The sequence below is a fragment of the Naumovozyma dairenensis genome, chromosome 8 (assembly GCF_000227115.2).
Source record: "Naumovozyma dairenensis CBS 421 chromosome 8, complete genome".
Classification (NCBI taxonomy): Eukaryota; Fungi; Ascomycota; class Saccharomycetes; order Saccharomycetales; family Saccharomycetaceae; genus Naumovozyma; species Naumovozyma dairenensis.
Window position 1 is genome coordinate 502,201 of NC_016486.1, and position 18,179 is coordinate 520,379.

The 18,179-nt window shown below is 35.2% G+C and overlaps 8 protein-coding genes across 8 annotated transcripts; 1 reads left to right on the plus strand and 7 right to left on the minus strand.

Annotated features, from left to right (window-relative positions):
- Positions 1-671: 671 nt before the first annotated feature.
- Positions 672-1,871, minus strand: BDH2 (putative dehydrogenase BDH2; the record flags this gene model as incomplete). Its single annotated transcript, XM_003671575.1, has 1 exon — positions 672-1,871. The coding sequence occupies one exon, from the start codon at positions 1,869-1,871 to the stop codon at positions 672-674; it is 1,200 nt and encodes a 399-aa protein (XP_003671623.1).
- A 1,756-nt stretch (positions 1,872-3,627) lies between these two features.
- Positions 3,628-5,058, minus strand: GDH3 (glutamate dehydrogenase (NADP(+)) GDH3; the record flags this gene model as incomplete). Its single annotated transcript, XM_003671576.1, has 1 exon — positions 3,628-5,058. The coding sequence occupies one exon, from the start codon at positions 5,056-5,058 to the stop codon at positions 3,628-3,630; it is 1,431 nt and encodes a 476-aa protein (XP_003671624.1).
- A 1,222-nt stretch (positions 5,059-6,280) lies between these two features.
- NDAI0H02080 (uncharacterized protein) lies at positions 6,281-7,966 on the minus strand (the record flags this gene model as incomplete). The annotated part of the gene is made up of 1 exon (XM_003671577.1): positions 6,281-7,966. One exon carries the CDS (start codon positions 7,964-7,966, stop codon positions 6,281-6,283), a length of 1,686 nt encoding a protein of 561 aa, XP_003671625.1.
- A 1,736-nt stretch (positions 7,967-9,702) lies between these two features.
- On the minus strand, positions 9,703-10,089 carry SGN1 (Sgn1p; the record flags this gene model as incomplete). The annotated part of the gene is made up of 1 exon (XM_003671578.1): positions 9,703-10,089. The coding sequence occupies one exon, from the start codon at positions 10,087-10,089 to the stop codon at positions 9,703-9,705; it is 387 nt and encodes a 128-aa protein (XP_003671626.1).
- Positions 10,090-10,514: 425 nt separating this feature from the next.
- Positions 10,515-11,216, plus strand: NOP16 (Nop16p; the record flags this gene model as incomplete). Its single annotated transcript, XM_003671579.1, has 1 exon — positions 10,515-11,216. The coding sequence occupies one exon, from the start codon at positions 10,515-10,517 to the stop codon at positions 11,214-11,216; it is 702 nt and encodes a 233-aa protein (XP_003671627.1).
- A 123-nt stretch (positions 11,217-11,339) lies between these two features.
- Positions 11,340-12,629, minus strand: PMI40 (mannose-6-phosphate isomerase PMI40; the record flags this gene model as incomplete). Its single annotated transcript, XM_003671580.1, has 1 exon — positions 11,340-12,629. The coding sequence occupies one exon, from the start codon at positions 12,627-12,629 to the stop codon at positions 11,340-11,342; it is 1,290 nt and encodes a 429-aa protein (XP_003671628.1).
- A 492-nt stretch (positions 12,630-13,121) lies between these two features.
- On the minus strand, positions 13,122-16,103 carry NAM7 (ATP-dependent RNA helicase NAM7; the record flags this gene model as incomplete). The annotated part of the gene is made up of 1 exon (XM_003671581.1): positions 13,122-16,103. The coding sequence occupies one exon, from the start codon at positions 16,101-16,103 to the stop codon at positions 13,122-13,124; it is 2,982 nt and encodes a 993-aa protein (XP_003671629.1).
- Positions 16,104-16,852: 749 nt separating this feature from the next.
- ISF1 (Isf1p) lies at positions 16,853-17,932 on the minus strand (the record flags this gene model as incomplete). The annotated part of the gene is made up of 1 exon (XM_003671582.1): positions 16,853-17,932. One exon carries the CDS (start codon positions 17,930-17,932, stop codon positions 16,853-16,855), a length of 1,080 nt encoding a protein of 359 aa, XP_003671630.1.
- Between the last annotated feature and the right edge of the window lie 247 nt (positions 17,933-18,179).

Genomic DNA, 18,179 nt, shown 5'->3' on the forward strand with positions numbered 1-18,179 from the left:
TTATCAAATTGAATTGATATGTCAATACCTTTTATATATTCTTGAACTGAAGCATTCATGGTATGTTTCCAGTCATTGTTTAATTAATTGATTACAAGGAATGGTTCTGTCGCAGTGTCGTCTAGTAAATTGCCGCATGGAGTACTGTTGCCCCGTGTTTTTCGCCAGAGGAAAAGTCAATCAATAACAATGACAACTTTCTTCTTCAACGATCAAAGAAAAAAAAGTGGGGGTGAAATTGGCGAGGACTGTCACACAACGGAAGATATTCGTGAACTTAGCTACGTAGATGTATTCGGGTATTCTAACTGCTTACATACAAGGATATTACAATTATATCTTAAGAATATTTAATGATTATTATTAATATTCTGAGAAACTCTAATGATTTGTTGTAATGTTATCGGAATTAATATACATACATGCATGAATAAAAAAATATAATATAATAATGTAAATATGTAATAACAATGCAATGACATGACTATGCTGACTATATTTAATGACGTGGAATATGCTTTAATGAAATGTTCTCTTGAATTGTTATATATGAGTGATTTGGCAACTTTGTTTCTCCGTTGAACCATTAATCAATAATAATATTTCCAAATTCGTAGCTATGTTTGATGGGTAAAGAAAAAATAAAGTTTTTGATGCGGGGATTGTGTCTGTTACAACTTAGATTTTATTAATTGACTTTTTTTTTTTTGTTCGGGCTCATCGCCTAATTCGTTATTATTATTTGGAGTTAAAATAATTTTAATGGTTTGTTCTTTATGCGTTATTAATCTCAAGATAGCATCTTTAACCCCATTTTCAATTGGAACACGACCTGTTATCATATGTTTTGCCTTTTCCTCATCAATTCTTCTTTCTTCAAAGGCTTTAATAACAGCTTCAAAATCATGATAAGTGTAACACATGGAACCTGTATAACTTTTTTCTTGATGAGTTAGATCCATTGGTAAGAAACTAACAGGGTTTTTACCCCAAATGGCAACGTTAACTGCAGTACCTCTAAATGTCAGACATTCAATAGCAGCTTTTAAAGTAGCTGGATTACCAGAACAATCAAAAGTGTAATCGAAACCATCACCACCTGGAGCAATAGATCTTAAATATTTAATAGATTCATCATGATCTCTAGTCATAGGATCATAGACTACAGCGCCCATTTTTTCAGCAAGATCCCTTCTAATCTTAGCTGGTTCAGATACCACCACTTCAGTGACACCATGACCATTCAAAGCTAAAATCGTACCTAATCCAATTGGTCCACCACCAATAATCAATACTGAAGAACCAGGTTTAAATTTAGAAACTCTAACCGCATGCCATGAAACAGCAATCGGTTGAATCAAAGCTGCAACATCCATAGTTAAATGTTCTGGGATCTTATAACATTTTGCCTCATTCATAACCATTCTTTCCGCGAAGCCACCACTTTGTACACCACAACCTACTAACCCCAGATTGGAACAAATATTATAAAGGCCTTTTTTACAAGCTGCACATTCCTCTTGATTTGCATTGGGGGCATCTGGCCAACGATATCTATCTTTACATGTACCAGTTGGTTCCACAACGACACGATCACCTACTTGGAATTTTTTTACCTTGGGACCGATTTCTGAGACTATACCCGCTATTTCATGACCCATTGCTTGTGGTAAACCTTCACCTGAAATTTCATGACAACAACCATTTTCTGGGAAGAAGATGGGTCCATCTTGGAATTCATGTAGATCTGTACCACAGATACCACACCATGAGATGTCGATTATTAGTTCGTCTGGTGCTGTTATCTTTGGTTCTGGTAGATCGTTTGTGAATTTAATATCATTTTTTCCGAAGTACGCTAATGCTCTCATTTAATATGATTTGTTTGTTTGTTTGCTTGTTTGTTTGTTTGCTTGTTGTTAAGTAAATTTGTTTGTTTTGTTTTGTATGGGTTCTTGTATGAAGATTAGAATATGATTATTATTAATGGAAAGAATGGTTAGAGAAAGATTCTTCTTAATGAAATTCATGATATATTTATATTGAAGTTGGGATTAGTAAAAAGAGTTTTTGAAGATTGAATATTACATCCACAGACATGTCTCTTTGTTTCATTATAGTGTACCGGGCATATGGTGGCTTATAGACATTAAAAAGTGGTGTAAAAAACCTTGTATACGTATTAGCATGGCAATGGTATTATTATTATCGTAGCAAGACTCTACGTACTCTACTTTTTTACGTCTGGGGAGAGTATGGAAGAGTTACTTATTGCAGCTCTGTGGAGAGAGGAGAGTTAGTGCGGGATGGTGCTAGCGCCCTGTTTGTTCGTGATAGTTTTCCCGCGGACCCTCCCAGTCTCGGGGGGCACGGGTGTCCCTTTCAGGGGAAATTACTTCGGTTTGCCACGTACGTAAGAGGAGGGGGGAGACACGTTACGTAAAGGTTGGTTTTCATTGTCCGTTGTTTTTGAAACAGGTTGGCGTTCAGAAACCCTTGTACAGCGGCGCACAACAAACCACCCCGCTCTTCAACACCAGCCAAGGGAACCAGCGCAAGGGCTTCTACAATAAAAATGAGGGTCCTAACAATGTTCAGCCGTGGATCCTTTATTTGCACTACTTTTCATTCGGAACATTACGTATTGATCTCGAGAAACACATAGAAACTTTGCTTACGTACCGCACATATGCCGTGGAACCCCTCGGTTCGAGGTAGTTCCCTTGATATTGGATCCCACGGATCCCTCCTCTCTCTTTTCGCTTTCATTCGTTCTCAGTAGATACATATACGTAATTGTGCTAGTTGAGTCTCTTTGCCAAGATACAATCATCATACACTGGTGGAAATTATTCTCCACTTAGGACATTTAGTATGTACAAATCTTATAGAAACGTTGTGGTCGCCCCTATTTTCTTTCTTATGCCATGTTTGCTGTCTCTGTCCACTATACAATGTACGACCGGAATGCGAAATTGCTGTTTGAAGTAGTAGAATTTCATGTCATGGGCAAACTAGAATTGACCTACATTTACCATGCGGTCATTTAGTTACAAAACTCATATCACGTCATTTTCTCATAACGCCGGGGGGTTGAATGATTAGTTAATATTGTACATATCTCGTTTTCCCTGTTCTTGTAGTTTCAATGATCATTGTTTTACCAATTTAACGTCATATTATCTAATCAGTCTTTCAACGGTGCAAGTTTCTTTGTACGACATAGTGATATAGTTAAAACCTTTCTTCCCTTTGTGAAAACATCAGGGTACTTACGGACAACTCTAGTTTTGAATATGAAGAAACATGGATGAGAATTTCCAGTATTATCGTTCGAGGTTTGGGATGACCACTTACATCTTGAGAGCGCCACACGCCCATTCCGTGGAACCTACACGTTTACATTATTCTATTATTGGTTATATTACAATTTCTTGAATTATATTATGCATGTTTTTTTATTATCATTTATCATTTATGTAGACTATATACTTATTATATTATAATGTTATAATTTGTCTGCGACTATAGTACATTGTTCGTAATGTTATTATTAGAGAAGTGAAACTTAAAGATTGGGTTTTTTTAATATATTATGGTTGTTTTTTTGTTCGTTGGTGTCGTCATTTAAAAGACATCACCTTGGTCGAACATAGCGTCAGCAACCTTGATGAAGGAAGCAATGTTACCACCCTTGAATAGAGATGGTAAAGAATTTTCATTAGATTCGACAGCGTATTCTTTGGCAGCTTTCACAACATCGTTGAAACAGTTCAACATCATCTTCTTCAATTCAGAGTCAACCTTTTCTCTGGTCCATCTAACTCTTTGAGAGTTTTGAGCCATTTCTAAACCGGAAACACCAACACCACCCAAGTTAGAACTCTTACCACCGACGTACCAAACATTTTCTTCAACAGATTTAGCAGTAGAACGAGCAATTTCAAAGACTTCAATGGCTTCTGGAGTACAACCCATATTGGAACCTTCAGCAACAAATTTGACACCAGCAGCAACTAAACCCTTAGCTTCATCACCTGAAACTTCATTTTGAGTAGCACATGGTAAGGCAATGTCAACTTTACCGGCAATAGTCCATGGACGAGCACCAGCAACATATTTAACTTTGTTTTCAGTAAAGGCAGAGTAATCACCAACAATTTGTTCCAAAGATTGGAACTTAATCTTGGCTTCAGCAATAGCAGCAACTTGTTCAGTAGTAATACCAGTTTCAGAAATAATACAACCTTTAGAATCAGATAAAGAGACAACAGTACCACCTAATTCAATAACTTTCAAAGCAGCAAATTGAGCAACGTTACCAGCACCAGAGATGGCAACTCTCTTACCAACAAATGATTCTTTACCCTTGGTAGCGTAATCAATCATAGCTTGAGTGAAGTAAACAACACCGAAACCAGTAGCTTCAGGTCTAATCAAAGAACCACCCCAATTCAAACCCTTACCGGTTAAAACACCTTCCCAAGAGTTCTTATAAGATCTGTAAGCACCGAATAAGTAACCAATTTCACGACCACCAACACCAATATCACCAGCTGGGACATCAGTATCTTGACCAATATGTCTACTTAATTCTCTCATGAAAGCGTAACAAATTCTTCTAATTTCATTATCAGATCTACCTTTCAAATCAACACATAGACCACCTTTAGCACCACCCATATCTAACCCAGTTAGAGCATTCTTGAAGATTTGTTCAAAACCTAAGAATTTCAAAATGGATAAATTGACACTTGGATGGAATCTTAACCCACCTTTGTATGGACCCTTGGCGGAATTATATTGGACTCTGTAACCTTGAGCAACTTCTTGAACACCTTGGTCATTTTCCCATGTGACTCTGAATTGGATGATTCTTTCTGGGACAGAGACGATTGGTAGAACTTTTTCGTATTTTGGATGTTTTTCAAACAAGCTGGAGTCCTTTAATGCTAGGACGATTTCGTTGTAAGCTTGTTGAAATTCTGGTTCTGGGGTTGAAACTGAGGACATATTTTTATTCGTATATATATTACTTTTGTTGGTTCTGTTAAGCATAGATAACTTTTGAGAGATAAACTAAAGATATGAAAAAAAAAAGGGAAGAAGTATCTTCAAAAATAGTTAAATTTGTATTATTTATATATACAATTTTCCAGCAAAGAAAAAATGATATACAGTACTTTTTTGGCCTATGTTTCGTGTTGCACTTTCTTCTTCTCATTTCTTATTCTCGAACGCTACTACGGACGTACGTACGTATTATTGCTGACTTTGGCCTGTCCATTTAAAACTTGCTGAGAAGGTTTCGCAGGGCACCAACAGAAGAGTATAGTGAGGAAATTAAGAAAGTTTCGGCGGCCCGTTTGAAATTTCAGATTGAGATTTTTTTGACGTTTTCCATTTTCATTCGAAGAAAACGCGTTCGTTATCTTCGTTTCTTCTTTTTGGATTCCCTCAACGGCTACGACAGATAAGGCAATCCATTTTCATTGGTCAATGGCTTCGATACGGCTCTCTTGGCTGTGGGGTGTGGGTGTCGGAGCATGTCGGCAAGGTGAATTCCCTTAACCCAGTCGGAACAAAGAGGCTAACTACGTCAGATAGGATTAAGTGAATTTATTTTGTATTAATAAGCCGTTTATTTCCTCTGTGAAAGAAAAGAAAAGAAAAGAGAGTAAGTGATAGTCATCCTGCGCCGGTACCGGGGTACACAACTAAGTTTGTGCAATCGACTCAATAAATCAATCAGCCAAACAGGATACTCCGATAAGGAAATGACGTATATTATTGTTGGAGAAATGCGAAGGTAGTAGGCATGTAAAATTAGGGGAGCCTCAATTTTGGTAGTCCTATACAATGGGATAGTCATCTCTATACGTAATATATTATATACAAACTACATGAGAGCTTGCTGAAGTCGATACGACTACTACATATGTAAATGATACCAGCTTCTATAATGTACTGTTCATAGTGGCAAGTATAGTACCCAGAATCGGATGTCCCTACCTAAATCCTTAAATGTAATTGTTTCTATTTATTCAATGGTGTGGAGACCGGTGATCAGTAATACTGGCTCAATATTCTTAAAGAAACCTTCAAATACATGATGAAGAACCACCTACACACTGCCTCAAGATTCTGATTCAAGCACGTTCTTATCTTGAATCATTTAAGTGCAAAATCTCTCGAGGTGGCGATAGTCAACATAATGAACATGTAGATGATGACGATATTGAGGAAAACGTATGCTATTCCAGACAGGAGAAGGCTAATCTTAGACATCAATTTCTAGTCCTTTTAATAGTTCATTAAATAGGTCCAAATCGGTTTGGTATGCTAGGACACCAGACGCTTCCAACAATCCGGGATCGTTCTCTTCCATAAATATTTCCACATCATCGGCTTCCAGCCCATATTTTTCAAGAAGGTAGTATTTTATATCATCCACCAATTCAATTGTATCAATTTCTTGACGTTCTGAAATACGTTCTGAACTCTTCTTGATGGCATCTTTTAATTGCAAGCGGTTCTTATCGTCGTTGCAATATTGCTCAATATTTTGAGCAATCACCTTTGCCGTGTATTGTTCTAATTTTTCCACTCTTGTCTCCCAACCAATATACAAGACTTCAAATATTGAGTAATGGCTTAAAAATTCTTCTCCAGATTGAATAATTGATGTGGCAGCCATCGTTTTTAATCTATCACTGAGTAAATAATCTGCCATCAATAGTATGTCAATAGCAAATTCCCATGGAATTGTAGTATTATCATAATACAAGTATCGTATTATTATTTCAATTACTTCAAATTTACACACCTTGGGGAAAGAGATTATAGGTAATGATTCAAATCCATAAGTATTGTTACTAGTCTTTCTCGTTTTATTCATTTCATATCCTGTTCGCTCTTGGAAAGGCGTCAAAAACATTAATTTGAAATAATCCGCTCGAAATAACATGGCCAAATGACAAGGATAAAAACGAGTTTCCTCATTTTGTTCCTCTCCTTCATTTATAATTGCCCGACTCGCTCGAACTAAAACATCTGAATAGGTTGAATTTCTTCTTCTCTTCAACTTAGGTAATTTTTCAGACAGATCGTCCTCAACAAGATAGTTTCGTAAAATCCTATTTTCAACAAATAAATCAAGTTGTCTTCGAGCTATCTTGGTAAACTCATATTGATATTCAGTCATTAAGGTAGATTTTTCAGTTGGATCAGTCATATGTTGGACTTTCATTAAAAACTCCGGTAGTAATTCTATATGAAACAAGTTGGATAACTTAATTAAATCATTGAAATTATTTGGATTGATTTCATGTAAGACCGGAATTAAATATATAAATTTCAATATTATTTCAAAGCACGCTTGGTTTATCGTTTCAGGTAAAGTAATGATGCCATTATTTTCGTTGTTATCATCTTCGCAATCCGTTCCGTTCAATTGTTTCTCCATGAAACTACTTCTTGCCACCAATAAAAATTTATTGGCACTGATATATGTAAGATCCTTATTATAACTGTTCGTGAACTGGAAAATCACATCATGGGTCAATTTAAGTAAACCATCTTGATCTATATCAATATCCTTCAATAAAGAAGAAATGTGTGTACCAAATGGTTGATTTACGTCGACAGCTTTTGATACATCGAAAGCTAACAAAATATCTCTAATTGAATCAGTCAATGCACCATAAATACAACGAGCACCTTCATATCTATCTCGATCACAAATGGCACCTCGTTCTAACAATAATTTCACCACATTTTCATGACCACATAAACTTGCAAGGAATAATGGTGAATTATCAAATCTATCAACAGCATTAATCTTGACACCTGTGGAAATTAACCGATCTGCATTTTCAACATCTCCTGTTCTACATGCATAGCAGAGCTCATCAAAATATCTGTCCAATTGCAATTCATCCACATCTTTCGCATCCATTATTGTCATTCCGCATTTATTTATTCTTCTGTCATTTGTTAGTTCTCTTTACCTTCTCAAGAAAGTTTTCAACGAGTTTATAGCTCTTTAAAGATCACACTAATTTTCACTGCGCATGCTCTTTTCTTTGCAAGTACAAGACAACGCTCTAATATACTGATGTAAACGTATTGTTTTACATTAATTAGAACTACTATACGACACATATATAATAGCAAAAGATTCAGAATACAGTACCATCTTTCTTGGTATATGCAATCCAGGGGCCATATATTCCTTCTCTTGAAGAGACGTTTTTTCTATATATAAGGAACCACTAAATTGTATAAAATATAGATATTCGTAGAACGTATAACTATTTTTCTGTTATCCTTTTATAGCACATATATTTAGTCTATATACTTCTTAATATGTAGTATATGGATCATTTCCGAAATAAGATATGGTTATAGTAGTTGTTGAAAGGTTTTCAAACAGAAGGTTTTATTCTTTGGTCGAATGTATTGCTGATGTTGTTTGTGACTTATTCACTATTCCGTCTGTATTACGTTATCACGGTTTTCATCAGTATATTATTTCATAGGAATTCTGGGATACTACTGTCATTCCGCTACATACCATTTTCAATAACTTCAATTCTGTACTAGTAGTTATCAATTTCGGTATTGATAATGTACAAGAAAAAGCGTATGAGATCATAGAATTCTTAGATCATATGGCTACTAGGAAATATCCAGTATCATATGACCCGTACTTTTCATGCTTAGGTATGGTTGTGACCAAGTCCGGACTACCAATCAATATGCAGATACCCGAAGGTAGCGACATCTTTATTGAGAATGTGCCATACATTCCCTTGCAACAGCTCAGTAAGCTAATTCAAACCTTGGAACGGTCTGGCTTTTCAAGAGGCTCTTGATTCACTCTTTGCGCAAGAACCACTCTACACGACCATTTCAGATGGTCATGCTACGCGTTTAAGAAGCATCATCTAGCTTGAAGGGTTCCTGTAACCACATCAACTGGCAAGTGATGGACAAAGTTTCCAACTATTTAAACCTTCTTAGAAGCAAAGTTTCATTCTCTGAACTGGGATATCTTCCCTGTACAGCTCCCTTAGCATCGTTAAGATCTGAAGTTACCTTGACAAAGGTAGAGAATCCATATGAAGATTATGATTCTTTTTCTCTTTCGTCCTACGACTGTAACTCAGGTAACCGTCTAATCCTTGCAGCTATGTTTCAATTGTATACAGATGCTGTTGAAGGTGAAAGACCCAATGAAGCGACGTCCAATTCCACTTTCAAACTTAAGATGACTAGATTGGAGGTTAGAGTTATCAACACTTCTTATCGAGAATTGATGAATTGGTAAGGTATGAAGTGATTTATGTTCAGTAGTGTTCACACAGCTGTGGATGGTCAGAGTGATCCTGCCATACATTTAGTGAATAGATTATTATGGTCGTATGAAACAAACATTATACCTGGGATATTCTAATCGTAGAATTGTATTATAATACGAAGTAGGATTCGCTCCTGTTCACTCTGCTATCAACGGATATACTTAACCACCGTTATCATAAATAAGCCATCCAATAACCAACACTGAATAATAGGTCCAATTTCTATTAAAGTTAGTTCCTCTTAATGATTAACAAAAAGACAAACTCTCAGATGGTACTAAATACAAACAGATCTGCTCCTAACTATACTGTAAATGAGAATCAGCAAAATGGAGAAACACTATGTTACTGGTGTCTTAATATTATTTATATCATGCTTTCTTTTAAACTTAGGCAAATTTGTTCTTTTTCTGAACACTCCAATGACAGACCCATTAAAAGGAGTCCCATTCGAATTCAAAGCCAACTCTCGCACTTCAACATTATCAAATTCAATATAGGCACAACCTTTTGAATGTCTATCAGTAAACAAAGTAATCCTGACAATATGGTTCCCAAATTCTTTGAAATGCGATTCAATTTGTTCAGGAGTCATGTCTATACTGATATTATTGACGAAAATGGAACGTGAATCAGCATCGAGCTGTTCCGCGTTCCGTTCTTCTTGACTCAATCTTCTTGAGATTGGAATTTGTCCTAATTTTACGGGAAATTCGGAGTCACCCATATCGTATAATAGATATAATATACATGCAATAGTAGTGGAAGGAGTTTTCAGTAAGTTTCTAGCGACTGGTCATCTATACCACAGGATTATTGGTGATCATAGGTTAAATACTGTTGCTGTTGCCATTGTATCATACATATTATTTTGCCTTCGACGAAGAAACGTCTCATTTAGGTATTACCCGGCACCATCAATTTTTTTGGAAATTTTGGAAAATTTGAAGAAAGGAAAAGCTCATCTCATCGATTAAATTTTCACTTTCTTTATTGAAAAGGAAGACACAAATAACGATAGAAGAGGTATCATATAGGCTACTGGCTTTTTAATAAAACGTTCATTGTTACCCTTTTCAATCAAAACTATACAGTGCACTTTGCCGCTACATAAACAGCCTCGTCCTCTAATAATCGTATCGCATTAATAAAATGGTATCCGTAAGAAGAAGAAAGATGAATAGATCATCAGTCGGTAAGGCGACCAGAAGAGTTAAAGATAAACAAAGAAAAATTAATATTAGATCGAATCCAATCATTGAAAAAAATTGGGATTATTCTTTGACATTGTCTCAAAATTATAAAAAATTAGGACTTCGAGCTAAATTGCAAACTCCGGCTGGTGGTCAAGAAGCTGATTTGAGTAAAGTTATTAGAAAGAAGCCAACTATCCCATCCCCATACGCCGATGATGACGATTACAGCGAAAATGAAAGTGAGGATGAAAGGGAGGATGAAAGTAACTCTAAAGATGAATTCGATGAAAACAAAATCCCAGAAGGTGAAGCGAGAATACAGCGTGATGAAGATGGTAATGTTATTAAAGTAGTGTATGGTAAAATGAAAAAATTCGATATTGACCAAGACATCGAAGAATTGAAAAATCAAAATAATGCTGAGGCTTCAAAGACTGAAGTGGTGAGAGAATTAGAAGCTTTTGCTAATAGACCTACGGTTAAGAAGGACAGAATTCAAAGTTCAAGAGAAGAGGAATGGTTGGAAAGATTATATGATAAGCATGGGGATGACTACAGGAAAATGTTCTTCGACAAGAAACTAAATATATATCAACAATCTCAAAGCGATCTAAAGAGGAGATTAACTAAATGGAAGAAGAGACACAATATCGAATGATTTTTATCATCGTTTTATAATATCAAAAACAAAGAATGTAAAGTATATTAAAATCTTATTAATAAAAAAGGGATATATGATCTATAAAAAAACTTCATACAACTAGATGCGTTCATAAATATATTAGTTTGGTTCAACAAAGGCCCTATAAGTGGTAAAATCCTTGTCTTCAGCTTCTAATTCAACTTCAGTTTCTGGAGCAATGAAAAAGACGAAACCTGGTTCAGCCTTTAATCTAACACCATCAGTAGAAATGTAGCCATTACCTTTGGTGGTTATCAAAATACTTGGACCGTTCAAACCCTTGAATTGTCTCTTACCAATAGCATTCTTGAAAGTAGTTTCCATAACAGCAAATTCTTCAATTGGTGGATTGTAAACAATAGATTCACCAGCACCAGAAGCTCTATCGAAACTTTCTGCTTTCATCTTTTGTCCATCAACTGAATCATATGTATAAGTTAACATTTCAACTAAATTCTTAACATCTTTGAATTTTGGTGTGAAACCTGCTCTAACAACATTATCAGACGCAGCCATACATTCCATAATATCACCACTAATATAAGCATGAGGATCCTTGGCTCTCAAAAAAATAGCTTCCCCAGCCTTCAAACGGCAATGGTTCAGTAACAAACCACCACAGAATAAACCAATATCATCCGGGAATTGCTTATTTAATCTGATCAATAGATCTGGTAAATCTTTTATTTGTAAATCAGATGGGTTTTCGTGAGCTCTCTTAATCAAAGAACGGGCATTTTCGACCACGTCATCATCAGAAGCGTTCATAACTTTACCGAAAACAGCTTGTAACAATTTCTTATTATCAGCATCTTCTTCACTACCTGGAACAGCATTTGGTTTCACACCTTCAATGAATTGTCTAGAGACTTCTTCACCAACAAGGTTTTTCAATTCTGGAATACGTTTCAATTCATCGACAATTTCATCTAATGGTTTGAACCCACAGAACCCTTCAAAATCAGTAACAGCGATAGCCATTTCCGGTTTATGATTGTCATCTGGATAATGTTCTGGATCTTGTGCACGCAAGATCTTACCCAAAGCCTTATCTGGATGAGCTTGAATAGATAGGACTTTTTCAATGGATAAAACTTTAAATAGGAATGGTAATTCATCCTTAGCTTGGAATTTCTTAATGATACCATTACCTAACATGGATTCAGGGTTTTCAGTAATGATTTCCCTTAATGCTTTCTTAGTGTCATGATTGTATGATGGAACATTCTTATGAGTACCCATCCACAATTCGGCATATGGTTTGTCTTCTTCAATCTTTACTGATGGATCAGAGTGATGAGCAAACTGGGCTACAGCGGAAGATGAACCAATCTTACCCCAGGCGTATTGTTGATAACCAGCATCAAGTCTAAATAATTTGGAGCTCATTATAATAAGGTTTTCAGAAGAGAAAAAAAAGGTTTTTTTTTTTGGTTTTCTGAAGTATTCTCTTAAACTAATTTGCAAGGAAAACTATGTGTTAATATGTTTACATATGATATATATAAATCCTCGAGGTGATTAAAGATTCAATTCCTTAACGTCATAAACCTATACGTAAGTATTATTATATATTTGGACAATTTTTCAGGTTTCAATTGAATTCGTGGTACATCCGTACATTTCTGGAAGCCCATATTCGGAAATTTTCCCCACGATTTGCCGGTAAAGAATTCTTGAGGAATTAACTTCACAGTGAGTGACGACTGAAAAGGTCGAAGTACAGTTTTATTTTTGACAGGTATTGATGATGAACGTCATCAGTATCGATAATAATAACGCATACTAGCTCATAAACGCCGGCTTTGATCATGTTATTGAAGTTATATCTTACTGGAAGATTCTACCAATTACCCTTTGAGCACATCTCCCAAATTCAGGTTAAATATTCAATGAGCCAAAATTTTTGTTCAAATCCTTAGTGACATCATGATTAGTGTTCATTTGCTGATTACGTTCTAATTCGGCAGCATAATTAGAATCTAATGGTTGTCCATCTTTACTGTAAATATTATTTTCAGATGTATTATTGTATTTATTCACCGAATTATTCGCATTTTCATAAACTGATGGGTTGAAGTTATCAAAATTCCAATAATCATTATTTAAGTAGTTTGAGAAATCACCACCATTATTGTTGAAATTTGTGGCACCAGCAGCGCCGAATGACATCAAACTTTGGGTATCAAAATCTTGTACATTTGGAAGACCCATCATATCTGTACCGACATTGTATTGAAAACCATTAGCATCGACATTTTGACGCTTCTTAGGTTGCGGTCTTGATAATTGAACTGTACATAATTGTAAATTATCTAAAGTACCTTCTACAAGACAACCTTTTTCTCTAAAATGAATTAATAAATGATTCCATAGAAGATTCCTCGATAGTGACATTGGATTCCCTAAGATAACAAGCCCATATTTAGCACGAGTTAAACCAACATTCAAACGACGTGGATCACGTAAAAACCCGATTGCTTGTTGATCATTAGCACGAACACATGATAAGATAATATAATCCTTTTCACGACCCTGGAATGCATCGACTGATGCGACTTCAACTTTAACATATAAATCTTTATCCATAGCACCATTCATTTGCATATATTGTAAGATATACGCTCTTTGTCCCTCATATGGTGTAATAACACCAATTTGTTCTGGTTTGACGCCATCTTTGAAAAGTTTTGTTATAATACGTTCACAATTCATTGCTTCGATTCTATTTAAATATGAAGTACCATTGGACGATAGTTCTTCTCTACCATAATTTGCCCAAAACATCATTGGAACGCCATGAATAGGCCATGGGAATGTACTATCCGATACAGTTCTTTGTTCAATAGTGACACCGTTTTGTAATGAACCTTCATAAAACATGTTACTTGGGAATTCACTTAAATATGGATTCATACGATATTGAATTTCTAACCTAAAGGGAATATGACCTAATGATATTAATCGTTCAAACAAAGATTGCTTCAAACCAGCATCACCAGCTTTCCTTTCTAATATAACAGGACCCAATTGTTTATGATCACCAACCAAGATAACTTGTTTTGCACCTTTCACAATAGGAATCAAACATTCTGGTTCAGTGGCCTGAGTACTTTCATCGATAAGAACGGTTCTAAATTTGGTATCTAACCTTTTGTCACCTGCCCCAACACAAGTACAACAAACGACGTCAGCTTTAGCCAAAATCTCAGATTCAGTTTTCCTAACTAATTTAACAAATCTTTTCGTATCACTTGCTGATAATTCGCCGACTTCTTCTTTCAGTCTTAATAATTTTCTTAATTCACCTTTGGATCCTCTTGCGACTAAATTATGTAATGCTAAGTTTGACACAGAACTCTCCACATCTTCTCGGCTCTTTGCTGTCAATCTGACAACTTTTAATCCCAAGTCTCTTAATTTTGCGGCCAAATGATCTACTGCAACGTTAGAAGGAGCACAAACTAAAACTTTATCCTTGTGAATTTTGGTTAGATGATACACAATGGTAGCAGAAGTGACAGTTTTCCCTGTCCCTGGCGGCCCTTGAATTAATGATAAGGGTCTTTGTAACACATGTTGTACAGCTTTTGATTGTGATTCATTCAGTTGGGTAAAATGGGGGATGGAGAATTGTTTTGGCATAGGGACATCAAATGTAATGTCGACCACTTGATGACCTAAGATTTTATAATACAAATAACCAGAAATGGATTTCTTATCTACGGCGAATTTCTTCAATGAATCTTGCATTCTATCATAGGATGTACCTTTCCAAATGAATTCTGCTGTAAATCCTGTAGTTAAGTGTGTTGGTGGTGGTGTCTTGCTGGGTTTTAATTCTAAGGTGAAAGTATCTTGGAAACTATTAGGTAGACGAACAATATAACCGCGACCTTCCCAATCAGGATGTTGTAAACCAGAATACCATAAGATCATTTCATCACCCACAGCGACTTTTAATTCATTTGTTTCGAAAGTAGATAATGCAAACGATGCTAAATGTCTGTTATTTAATGCAAGGGACCAGGTCACTGAGATATGTTCCAACGCTTGGGACTCCTTTAATTGTTTATCATAATCAGCTTCCAATTTGATTAATGGACCGTAGGATCTTTGATATTCATATGCGTCTTGGTATCTTAATAATAAAGGAGGTATTTCCTCTTGTTCTTCTGGCGCATCAATATCATTAATCGTAGCATCTTTATTCGATCTCCATTTAGCTTCCAATTTTGAAATTTGACTTGGAGTAATTAACCTAGCTTTCAATTTTTCTTCTTCACTTGGTTCCTCTGCCACCCATGATAAAAATTGCCTATCTTCAATTAATGGTTGCCATTGATCAGTATCCCAATTAACATTCTTAGTCTGTGCGCATGGAATTCTACATAATAATACAACAACAGCTTCACTCTTAGCGGAAACAAACCCTAAAAGAAATACGTTCTTACAACCACAATTATAACATTCCAAAACTGTATCACCTAAGTCTGAATCAGGATGTAAAGAAACGACATTATGGCGAGATAAAACCAAATGATTAACGATATGAGAGCTTGTTGTACCATTTTTAGAATTACAAAACCATCTATCACAACTATTACATTTGACAACGCAAGTAGGTGAATCGATTCCACAATAGGAACATGCATGTTCAGAGACATGTTCAACATGATGAGAATCCAAATCTTGTAACAGCTTGTCTCTCTGTTCTTGTTCTTCATATTCATCTTCTAATTCTTCTAATTCAGTGGCAATTTGATCGATAGTAACTAAATCACCTTTAGAATTGTAAAATAATTCATCATCTTCATTGTTGATGAGATCCTTGTGGTGGCTGGTAACAGTTTCTGTACCCATCCTTTTTTCGAATTCAAATCACTGTTTCTTCTTCTAGTGAAGATTGGAGCCTATGAAAAAATTTCAAGAGTAGTAAATTCTTTCTTTGTGGCGTTCTGTTGACGGGTTCTTTTCACATTAAATGTTGATGTAGCTTATTTTTTTAGGCATAAGAGGTTTGAAAATTTTGCGAAATCTTAAACGTATTTTGGTTGTCGGGCGACTTACATACAACAACCATTTCTCAAGGGAAAGGAGGAACGCTAGGACGATTCAACAAACAATCGCACATCAACTACTCCAAGAGGAGATTGCCATTTCAAAGGATTTTATGTTGTTTTTGGTAAACCGTATAAAAGTTTTTTAAATGTTTGATAGCGTATATATAGTGTTTGCACAAGTAGCTTTCATCTATTATATGTAAACATTGGCCTCTGCTTTCAACTGGAATAGTTGGATGCGATGGGCCATCTTAGAGGCTTCTTTGAACTACTATTATAGATATAAACAAGATAAGAGCAGATTAAAAAAATTAAGTAAAGGTCGTAACATCATTAAATTATAAAAGTGCATTTACATATAGTATATATGACTTTTTTTTGTTTTTGTTTTTGTTTTTGCTTAGTTGGTTAGCTGATTGGTTGCAGATTATGTAGTGTATTATCGGTATTAATGTAAAGTCAAAGGATATAGTCAAAAGATGAGAATATGGAAACGTGCGTGGAAATGGAAAAGAATAGGAGATGCGTGTAAAAAGTGTTGTATTTTGGCTACGATTGGAATGAATTTTCTAATGATAGCCTGATTGAGGATTTCCTTCTATTATGAAGCGAAGGACGAATAAAATTTGTTCTTGGGCTTGTGTTGATAGAATTTGCATTTGATTGCGATAGTTCAGGCAGATTAATGCTGGAACCCGATGATGAAGTGGGTGATGGGTTATTAAATGTGAAGCCTTCCATAAATGATAGCATCTCCGGGTTTTTACTGTTTCCGTTATCATGGAGTTTGGTACCAGTATATTTATAGTTGGTTGGAGGTACATCATAGTCCCTACCACATAAACAACTGTTACAGTCATTGTTATTATTGTTATTATTGTCATTATTGCCGCTATTATTATTACTATTGTTACAACCAACTGTGGATAATGCATCTAATTCGGATAATACATATTTCTCAAGACCATAAATATGTGTCGGTATAGCGAAACATGATGAATGTCTTGACAAAGGTTTAGAAGTAACTGAATTACATCTAGTTGGAGTTGTTGTATTTGAAAAATTTATGGTATTATTATTAGTTTGTTTGTTAAGGAATTGAGGACTTTCAAATATGCCTGAATTATTATTTGAGTTTGTATTTGTTGATTGTCTTGATAGATGATGGATGAAAGAACTACTGTTGGCCCTATTTCTTCTTAATGGGAAACATAAGGGTGAAGTAGATTCTTCATTTTGTCTCTCTTGTTCTTCTTCCCAAGTAGCTTTTTGTAAATTATGGAATGGTTCTTGAGTCATTAAAGGAGACAATGACCCTAATTTATGAGGAGCTGTTCTAATCTTCCTTAAACTGGAACCGATACCATTTCTAGTATTCCTATTTTTGTTATTAATATTATTATTATTATTGTCCATGTAAAAGCTTGAACTTTTTTGAGGATATTGTATTTCTTCAACTGGACGATATTCCCCATGAAAATCAGATGATGAAATTGGACTAGTATTAGCAGTTACTACGTTAGGATTTATATCTTCAGTAGAGACAGATAATAAATCTTTGACGTCTTCATTATCACAAGCTTCAGAAAATGGATCTTGTACACCTCGTTCGAAAATATCTAAAGACATATGAGAATTGAAATAGCAATTTTATCTTTTATTTGGGGTTTCTGTTCAAAGTATTGAGATTTGTTTATGTAAAGTGATAAGAAATAAGATAGTTACTTATCTACGAAAGATTAAAGATAATTTCGAAATGCTTAAAATAGAAGTGTTATAAAATGAAAGTGCAAACGATAGCTAATGTCGAGTAAAAACTTGTTTGAAAAGAGTGAATTTGGTATATATATATATATATATATATACATATATGCAT